The 10,785-nt window shown below is 44.7% G+C and overlaps 1 protein-coding gene across 2 annotated transcripts in view; it reads right to left on the reverse strand.

Annotated features, from left to right (window-relative positions):
* The window catches only part of nfat5b (nuclear factor of activated T cells 5b), a 141,474-nt gene extending 137,809 nt beyond the window's left edge, over positions 1-3,665 (reverse strand). The window contains exon 1 of one of the 2 annotated variants that reach the window (XM_060940829.1): positions 3,434-3,665. In XM_060940829.1, the coding sequence (XP_060796812.1) occupies positions 3,434-3,506 (73 nt within the window). In that variant the 5' untranslated portion in view covers positions 3,507-3,665. The remainder of the gene's footprint in view (positions 1-3,433) is intronic. The other variant, XM_060940830.1, reaches the window with a different exon arrangement.
* Positions 3,666-10,785: the final 7,120 nt, after the last annotated feature.

Below are 10,785 nucleotides of genomic sequence, written 5' to 3' on the forward strand. Positions count from 1 at the left end.
ACTCTTTTTATATTAAGAAATTTCTATTTTTTTATTTAAAAAATATGTATTATACATTTTATTTGTATTATTATATTTTATAATTATTTTATTTTATACTTTGAGTTATATATTTATTTTTATATTAAGAAAATATTGTTTCAAATTTTTTAAAAGAAAACAATTTTGCAATGCAAGAATGACAAGTCATGTTTCAAAAAAAAAAAGAATTAAATAAAAGAAATGAAAGGGTGAATACACCCATAGTGAACACACCCAGATCTGGATTAACCTGCCCACCTGCCCAGGGTGTTTTCTTCTTCTTCTCGGCCATTTCATTTCTGTCTGCAATGTAAAGTGTACTAAACAGACTAAACGGTCGCTTGACCACATTGTAATTAAAAGCAAGGTCAGTGTGCTTCGATTCGGCCGTTTTCCAGTTAAATGTTTACACATGAACTCGGTTTAAAAAAGTTGAACTGTACAGTGGCCTGGTGCACTCCTAATGTGTAGGAGTAAACAGTAGAGTAAGTTCTGCACTGAGAAAACAAACTGACATTATATTTGGGCTGTGAGACAGGATGCGATATCAGAGAGAATGCTCAAATAGCATGCGCATACTACATATCAGATCATGTTATACACATGCACACACACCAATCAGCCATAATATTAAAACCACCTGCCTAATCTAGTGTAGGTTCCCCTTGTGTCACCAAAACAGCTCTGACACGTCGAGGCATGGACCCCACAAGACCGCTGAAGGTGTGCTGTGGTATCTGACACCAAGATGTTAGTTAGTAGCAGATCCTTTAAGTTGCAAAGTGGAGCCTCTGTGGATCAGACTTGTTTGTGCAGTACATCCCACAGATGCTCAATCAGATTAAGATCTTGGGAATTTGGAGGCCAAGCCAACACCATTAACTTGGTCATGTTCCTGAGCAATTTTTGCAGTGTAGTAGGGTGCATCATCCTATGAAAAGAGGGAAAATCTGTGCCATGAAGCGGTGTACTTGGTCTGCAACAGTGTTTAGGTATTAGGTGGTACGTGTCAAAGTAACATCCACATGAATGCCAGGACCCAAGGTTTCCATTTTCCAGAGCATCACACTGCCTCTACCAGCTTGCTTTCTTCCCATAGTGCATCCTGGTATCATGTCTTACCCAAGTGAGTGACACACACAGCCATCCACATGATATAAAAGCAAACATGATTCCTCAGACCAAGCCATCTTCTTCCACTGCTCCATGGTCCAGTTCTGATGCTCACATGCCCACTGGAGGGCCCGTCAGAGGTGGACAGGAGTCAGCACGGACACTCTGACCGGTCTGCAGCACTGTGTGTTCCGGCACCTTCTCTATCAGAGACCTGAATCATTAACCTTTTCAACAATTTGTGCTCCAGTAGCTCTTCTGTTGGACTGGACCATATGGGCTAGCCTTCGACACCTGTGACCCTGTCACCAGTTCCCCAATTGCCCTTCCTTGGACTACTTTTCCCCAAAAAATCTGAAGTAGCCAGCCAAAAAAAAAAAAAAAAAAGTAGTAGAAGGCAGCTCTGGAACTTGCACTGACAAAGCCACGGCAGCACACCAAAAGAACACAAATGCTAGGGGAGTCTGAAGGCATGCCCGCCCGCCCGCCCACCCAAAAAAATTTTTTATTTACATGCCTTTTGGTGCATTCTCAGCTAATAAATTACTAAACTCCCCGACATATCTATGTGTATGCTTGGCTTTCTCAGTTACCCTCTGTAGTACGCTGCCTGGCTCTGTAACATAACTACATACACCACGGCATGGTCACGTGGTCCGGCTGAGCCAATCAGAGTACGAGAATCGATCAACAAACATGGCATCGCTTCCAGTCACGCCAGACCCGAATCGAAGCAATTCCACGGTGAAATAATTGGATTTGCAGCAAATTATGGGCAGCAGAGATTATATAAGTAGCTTGAATATTGAAAGGCAGGGTTTTTTTTCCCCCTGGGATCAGTAGCCAGCGCAGACTGTCTGTGTAGGCGGAGAAAATCACTGGTTGTGAACATCTCTGTAGGTACTAAGCACTGCATACTAGAGACACCACACAGACCCGGTCGTTTAGTAGTAGACTGCTACACCCACGGTGTAAGAAGGAGAGATACCGCAGATCATTCATACCTACTGCTGTCAGACTGTATAACACCCACAACTTGTAACGTAGCACCAATAACCTGTTTGTCGCTATATTTGCACTACTTCACCACTACTACCTCTGCCATCTCTTATCGATGCAATTATTATGTGCAATTAATATAGGCCCTAAACTATTTTTATGCATACTTATATATATATATACACACACACACACAGAGTCTACCTGTAATGTGCAATTTTTCCGAGCCTCTCAATAAGGCAATTTTTCTATACTTTATCACGGTAGATAATACAAATAGCCCTCTGTATTTAATCCTTCGTTTGTCTAATTTTTCTCTCATTCATCTCATTATCTCTAGCTACTTCATCCTGTCCTACAGGGTCGCAGGCAAGCTGGAGCCTATCCCAGCTGACTACGGGCGAAAGGCGGGGTACACCCTGGACAAGTCGCCAGGTCATCACAGGGCTGACACATAGACACAGACAACCATTCACACTCACATTCACACCTACGCTCAATTTAGAGTCACCAGTTAACCTAACCTGCATGTCTTTGGACTGTGGGGGAAACCGGAGCACCCGGAGGAAACCCACGCGGACACGGGGAGAACATGCAAACTCCGCACAGAAAGGCCCTCGCCGGCCACGGGGCTCGAACCCGGACCTTCTTGCTGTGAGGTGACAGCGCTAACCACTACACCACCGGCTTCCAACACATCGACTTTGAGATCTGAGACTTCTCTTGCTACCTAATATTGTATATCCCAGGTGCCATTGTAATGAGATAAAATGTTATTCACTTGACCTGTGAGTGGTTTTAATGAATAGGTAGAACATTAAAACCGTATTTAAAAACATTTTAGCTACACAGCTTGCATATATATTACACACAAACATTGTCCAACAAGGCTGTCAGGAAGGAGAAATAAGGCTGGCTTTGTTACCTAGCAACACGCCGCTCCGCCTCTCCCTCCCTCCCTCCCTGAACTAGGGCCCCGCCCCCTCGTGCGCAAACAAATCGAGCCACGCGACGCTGCGCGCGAGGGAGGGGAGGCGGAGGAATAACAGCCATTGGAAAATAAACTGTCACTTTTATATTTTAAAGTCAGAGAAGGATTCATAACCTTTAACTGCACTTTTACGGTATAAATACATGCAAATAATGTATTAATTCACACCTAAGGTCACGACGGAAGTACAGAGGAGATAAAAACACGCATTTTTTTATGCTAACAAGCCGCTAAAGTGCGAAAAAAAAAAAGTGACGTTGGACAGCCTGAGGTAAAAAGGAAATGAGGGGGGAAACTGAAAAAAGTTACCTTTGGAGTAAAGAGACTTGGGAGAAGTGAGGTCGATATCCGTGCCGAACAGTGAAATGAAGTCAGAGGGCATCTCAGTGCCTCTCTGGGCCGGGGAAGAGAACTCACTCTGGGTTCTAGGGTGAAGGAACAAGTGACGAGTAACTAAAGTTTAGTCTTTTCGCTCATTCATAAAAGTGTCGTGTCGTCAGCTCTCCGACTTTAGACGACTGAGGAGAGCACTGTGAGGCGAGTTTGGCTCGTGCAGCCCCTCCCACCTGACACAAGCGCGTCGCCGAGGAGAAGCGCGCGCACGCGCGCGCTTCTCCTCGGCGACGCGCTTGTGTCAGGTGGGAGGGGCTGCACGAGCCAAACTCGCCTCAAACAGCGTGTCACGTGGTCGAACACATCAGAACTCTGCTCTATCCCTGCTAGCAAGTCATGTCTATCATCCACAGCACTGTCATTGTCCTCAAACCAGACATATATTTTTAAAATCATTATCAATTATACTACATACAGGACACTTTTTCCACCGAACAAAAAAATGTGTTCTATTCTAGTCAGGCAGCATAATTATGTAACCTGTTGGCTCCTTCGATCTTGAAAGATCATGGTGATCTGCGCCAGGGCTCATCCATCAGTTATCAAGTTGCAGCACCTAGTTATCTTGCTTGGTGCAGTGATTACAGTTCGAAGTGGGCGAACTATGGCGGGGGCGAACACCTTACTGGCTGGGGGCTGCCCGAGCGGTAGCTGGCCAGCGGGACGCGATGATCCCTTCCACCGTCGGAAGACAACCCATAGCGCCATAAGCTTTGAACTCGTCTTCCCGTGTTGTTGCTGAGTGACCTCTCCAGGGCGCAGGCCTGGGTGATGATATGGAGATCCTGGGATGCGCAGTCGTCAGGATTTGCTGGCAAAAAGCAAAGGGGAGTCCCATATACGATTCGTACATTGGGGGAGTGCCTGTTAGAGAGCGCAATTGTCCTGGGCCATCAGCATAGTGACGTAGGGTGGCCAGTTCCTTTCCTCGCCGCCGCCTTTAACTTCCCCAGCAGGTCCCCATTCACTGCTGGGTGGACAGGGAGCGAGCCTCAGATCCCCGTCGAGCCGAGGCTCGAACCAGGGACCTTTCGCATAGCGGTCAAGCGCTCTAACCACTTGGCCACCTGCGCTCCGGTTTGCTGGCAGTCTCCAGCGGAAAGGACGAGCCGATACGGTTGGCGCCAGCACAGCTGCAGGAGTTGCCGGATGGTGACGTAGTGCGATGAGCATCCGCCTTCGGGACTCCACTCCGAATTTTTCTGTCGGGGTTGTCTTCCTTAGCCTTGTTCACTCCCGTGACAACCACAAGGCAGTGGTGCTATTTGCCCATAGTTGGGGGTTTGGTTTGTGGGCACCAGGGCGTGTTCCACCATAGAGATGGGCCATGCATGCCGCACATCAAGGAGGCCAGACCTCCTCCTCTATATGTAACCTACTTTGCAAAATTTGCCAAGTCTGGTTTCTCAATAGGGTGGCATGATGGTTAGCACTGTCGCCTCACAGCAAGAAGGTTCTGGGTTCAAGGCCGGCGAGCGAGGGCCTTTTTGTGTGGAGTTTGCGTGTTCTCCCCGTGTCTGCATGGGTTTCCTCCAGGTGCTCCGGTTTCCCCCACGGTCCAAAGGCATGCAGGTTAGGTTAGGCTAATTGGTAGCTCTAAGTTGACCGTAGGTGTGAATGGTTGTTTGTCTCTATGTGTCAGCCCTGCAATGACCTGGCGACTTGTCCAGGGTGTACCCCGCCTCTCGCCCATAGTCAGCTGGGATAGGCTCCAGCTTGCCTGCGACCCTGTAGGACAGGATAAAGCGGCTACAGATAATGGATGGATGGTTTCTCAGTATTAACCCTTTATTTACATCCCAAACAAATTATTTTTTACTTATTATAATGTCAGCAATCACCATTTTCACAAAAAAAAGGAAATGCTAAGTATCGCATGTAAAAAAAAAATATATATATATATCCGTATCACTTAAGTCCATTATCAGGAGCGTAGCTAGGATTTTTCAAAGGGGCGGGTCACACACTGACTTTTGATTTTGATTTATTAGCTTTGCCATAGCAAGATATATATATATATATATATATATATGCATGCAGCACGGTGGTGTAGTGGTTAGCACTGTTGCCTCACAGCAAGAAGGTTCTGGGTTTGAACCCAGCAGCTGGCGAGGGCCTTTCTGTGTGGAGTTTGCATGTTCTCCCCGTGTCTGTTTCCTCCGGGTGCTCCGGTTTCCCCCACAGTCCAAAGACATGCGGTTAGGTTAATATGGGACGGCCTTGGGCTGAGGTGCCCTTGAGCGAGGCACCTAACTCCCAACTGCTCCCCGGGCGCTGTTAGCATGGCTGCCCACTGCTCTGGGTATGTATGCTCATTGCTCACCTGTGTGCGTTCACTGCTTCAGATGGGTTAAATGCAGAGAGGAATTTTACAAGTGTGTGATGAATAAAGTTGTGCTGTGCTATATGTACATACATTATGGCTGGGAAACCACTACAGCTTGCACCAATTACAGTGGCCCCATTGTACTGAATCTGCATGTCTTTGAACTGTGGAGGAAACCCAGGGAGAACATGCAAACTCCACACAGAAAGGCCCCTGTTGGCCATGAGGTTCGAACCCGGAACCTTCTGACTGTGAGGCGACAGTGATAACCACTACACCACCGTCGCCCGACTGGCAGCCTGAGTACATTATGTAACAAAAAAAATAATTACCATTGCTAGTTTTAGGTAGCTTAGAAACCAGCTCTTCCTTTATTAATGTTTCTTCCACGTTTTCTTGATGTCATGTTTTAGAAATGGCACACTAGAACTTAGCTTCAAAGCCACAAAATGCAACTTTGATGGAAAAAAAAATCTAATAAATTGCTTACCTCTCTTCACGTCGAAAGAAGGAGGAAAGTTTCGCTTGTTTTGACATGGCGAATTATTAACACAAGGTAATACTCGTAATTCGCAACTAAAAAGACTGCAGCTACACTGGCAGCTTAACCATGCTTTCTAGTGCGATCGTGTTGCGCTTGCGCAGAACTGGGTTTTCGCGCCCAAACCACAGGAAGTCCATACAAGCTTATAGAAACCCTAATGAGGCTGAGGTGACAATCGAGTCTAAAAAAAATGTTAGAAAAATTACAGTGGACGCTTTTCTAATATTCTTATGCAGCTATTGAAAAAATGTATGGTCCGACAAAGGGGGGGTCACGGGCACCCCAGCCCCCCCCCCCCAGCTACGACCCTGATTATAACATCTGGGGTTTTTTTTAATTCCCCGTTTACTAACTTTATATGACTAGAAATCATATATTTACATGATATTATCAAGTTAAGTTTAAAATGAGACATAGAGAACATCAAAAAGCCAGAAATATTTTACACTATTGCTAGAGAACTTGAGAATATTTAAAGCTTATCTACATTCCAGAACTCAGCTCACAGTCTCTCATTTCAGAAATTTCTGTGATAGATTTATTACTAGGGCAGCATGGTGGTGTAGTGGTTAGCGCTGTCGCCTCACAGCAAGAAGGTCCGGGTTCGAGCCCCGTGGCCAGCGAGGGCCTTTCTGTGCGGAGTTTGCATGTTCTCCCCATGTTTGAGTGGGTTTCCTCCGGGTGCTCCGGTTTCCCCCACAGTCCAAAGACATGCAGGTTAGGTTAACTGGTGACTCTAAATTGACCGTAGGTGTGAATGGTTGTCTGTGTCTATGTGTCAGCCCTGTGATGACCTGGTGACTTGTCCAGGGTGTACCCCGCCTTTCGCCTGTAGTCAGCTGGGATTTATTACGAAGCTGCTAGCAGTTTCTGTTTTTTTTATGTCCAAACTACATCAAGAAGTAACACTTTGCCTAAGGATTCAAACACAAAATACGAAGATAAAAGCAGTTATTGGTAACACTATGACCAGAACAGCCACTGGACTATTTTCAAAAGTAAACAATGTCACTTTCACAACTAGACAATGTCAGTTTCCTCTGTATCTGCTGGACTGTCTGTTGTTCTGTAAGGAGAGTGCATGGACAGATAAGCATCAGACATTTCAGTAACTCTATAACTAACAGGTTCACTAGTTATCTACAATTTGTAAGAAGGAGTTATATTCTTTTTGCAACAAATCTCACAGAGTTATGGGACCCCAACAGAAAATCAGTCACCTTGTTAGACACTTTTTTTCATCAATCTTGAAACAAACATACTTTTAGATAAAGAATCTATAGAGTAACAAACTCCTAAAAGCAAAAAGTTATGTCAGTTGAATAGACTGAGCAGCACACCACACCACCTCTGAGGTTCGAACTGATCCCACTCAGTAGTTTAGTTCCTTTTAGGGTTAAATGGGTATCTAATGTATGACCCATGCTTTTGACCTGAGTAAAAAGGTTGTGTGCCACAAATAACACCTATTATGGATATAATAATTGCATATTAATGATGTAAGACTTTTATACCTATTTCCTCTATGTGGTTTCAGGGCTCTTTTTATGTGCAAAGTTCCTTTGCATAATTAACTATGAAACAGCAGCCTATAAACATTACAAGTCCAGATTTATGAATTTATATCTGAACTTGTATATTATTACCAAAAACAAGACTTGGGGGGGGGGCGTTGTGGCTCAGGTGGATAGGGCGCCATACCATAAATCCAGGGACCTGGTTTAGATTCCAACCCGAGGTCATTTCCTGATCTCTCCCCATCTCTCTCCCACTCATTTCCTGTCTCTACACTGTCCTATCCAATAAAGGTGAAAAAAGCCCTAAAAAAAAACAAGACTTTGCAAAGTAGCCTCCAAACATAAACAAATACCGCCTGATGATTCCCTTCTAGCACGTTTTCTTTCATTTCCTTTGACAGCATGCAATATTGTTAGCATATTTCTGGTTGGTCGGAGTCTCATCTCATCGATCCTGTGGAGTTCGGCCCCATATGGACACTTGGAAGACGCTCTGGATGCTTACAGTAATGGTTTTATGGCCTCAGACATAGTGTTCTGGTAAACTGGGATGTATGGATGCTGTCAGTCCCCCCGTGTTACCTTCTGGCTCTCCCCTTTTAGTTATGCTGTCATAGTTAGTTTTGCCAGAGTCCCTGCTTGTACTCAGCGCAAAATGTATACTGTTCCTACTTATTCGGGTGATATTGGGCATACCTAACAACCTGTGTTTTCTCTCTTCCCCCCCATCTGTCCCTCTGAGTTACATGTCAATCCTGAGATCGAGATGCTGACCTCTTCTGCTCCTCGGACCTGCCTGATCCATCCTGATGCCCTGTGTCTGGTTGGAGTCTCATCGCATCGCTCCTGTGGAGGAGGACGGCCCCATATGGACAGTTGAAAGTCGCACTTGGAAGACGCTCTGGACACTTGCAGTCATGGTTTTATGGCTGAGGACTACAGTTGACTTGCTAACTTTAGGACTGCAGTTGTCATGAACAGTTTTGCACTCAAGTTTCCATCAATGAAGAGTTTATAACATCAACGAAACTGACTTCATGTTAAAACTGTTAATGTTATAGTCATGCTGTCTGTTGTTGCCCAAATGAGGATGGGTTCCCTTTTGAGTCTGGTTCCTCTCGAGGTTTCTTCCTCATGTCCTCTGAGGGAGTTTTTCCTTGCCACCGTCACCACAGGCTTGCTCATTCGGGATAAAATTAGCTCATGTTTTAAGTCGTTCAAATTCTGTAAAGCTGCTTTGCGACAATGCTTATTGTTAAAAGCGCTATACAAATCAACTTGACTTGACATATCGCTTATCCTACGTGTATTACGTCACTCTACCCAATCGAGAATGAGTGTTGAATATGGTTTATGATATTGCATGGTTGTCAAGACAACATCACGTCACGTCAGAGCTGATACGAATATCCAATGAGAGAGTTTTCTGCTGAACTATTTCTTTGTTCGCCAGGAAAGAGAAAGACACGTTGAACTACTACATTGAAAGACTACTAAAGAAGAACTTTATTCATCACACACTTGTGAAATTCCTCTCTGCATTTAATCCTTCTGAAGCAGTGAACACATACATACATACCCAGAGCAGCAGGCAGCCATGCTAACAGCACTCGGGGAGGAGTTGGGAGTTAGGTGCCTCGCTCAGCGTGAGGCCGTCCCATATTACCCTAACCTTTGAACTGTGGGGGAAACCAGAGCACCCGGAGGAAACCCACGCAGACACGGGGAGAACATGCAAACTTCTTAATCAAACTTCATTAGATATTCTTTACACATGTTTACAAGAGAAAAACATACCAGTGGACATCGAAAAACTGGAAAAGAGACGTCGGAGATGTAAAACCTCCGTGCTAGCAAGTGATTGTGACAATTTGTAAACAAACATGGCCACCAGGTTTGTGTTGTTACATACAGAAGATTTTGAGAGAATTTTGAAAGAGAAAGACGCGTTGAACACCCGACAGGAATGTGTATGTATAATAATAATAATAATAATAATAATAATAATGTTTTTTTCATGGTATATCAGATATAGTCCATTCAGCTACTCGTCTTCGACTTATTCAGTATCATGCTAGCTGAATGGTATCTGATATACCACTCAATGCCAGCCAACATTATTTAAATAAATCAGTGTGACAGTGGTTGGTTTACCACAGTCATGTGTCTTTCTAAGAGTTCTATCAAGCTTTTGTCTTGTGTTCATACGAAAAAGTCACACTCATCATTCACGTTCATGGCAAGACATGACATCTGTGGAAAGGATCAGAATATCTACATGATCTGCATGATCCATCCCATCGCTATCAGATTTCAATACCCTGGCAAAAGAGGAGTGTCCTCAGGAGAGAGCTCCTTCCTCTTTCCAGGAGAGAGCTCCTTCCTCTCTCCTACCACCACACCACCGAGGAGGGGCGATCTAAACGCTCCAGTGATTGCAGAGGCCAAAGGACACACATCTCCATCCCACAAGGAATCCAATATTGGTGGTGTAGCCCTCCGCCTCTCTGCCACCGTCAACAAAAATTCATTGCACAGGCTCTGTCCTTTCTGCTGGAGGCTGATTAAGAATAAATCAGACAGTGTCATCATCGGATAAAAAAAATGGACAACCAGTAGTAGATCGCAAATGTTTGCGTACAACCAGTTGACTGTCTGTTTAAACATATTCAAGAAATGTATGTAATAATGTTTAAAAGTTTTTAATTGACCAATTGTCATGATTAGGAGTGCACATACTTTTAGAGCCAGTGCCTTTGTAGCAAGTGTTTAGGTGGGTGGAGCACAGAAGCATAGCAGGCCAGTACTGAGTTCTCACTAACTCTTTTTATTTGCACTTTTCAGTCGCAAACACTCTCCCAGCCACACGCATACACACACA

Source organism: Neoarius graeffei, chromosome 15, assembly GCF_027579695.1.
Source record: "Neoarius graeffei isolate fNeoGra1 chromosome 15, fNeoGra1.pri, whole genome shotgun sequence".
NCBI lineage: Eukaryota > Metazoa > Chordata > Actinopteri > Siluriformes > Ariidae > Neoarius > Neoarius graeffei.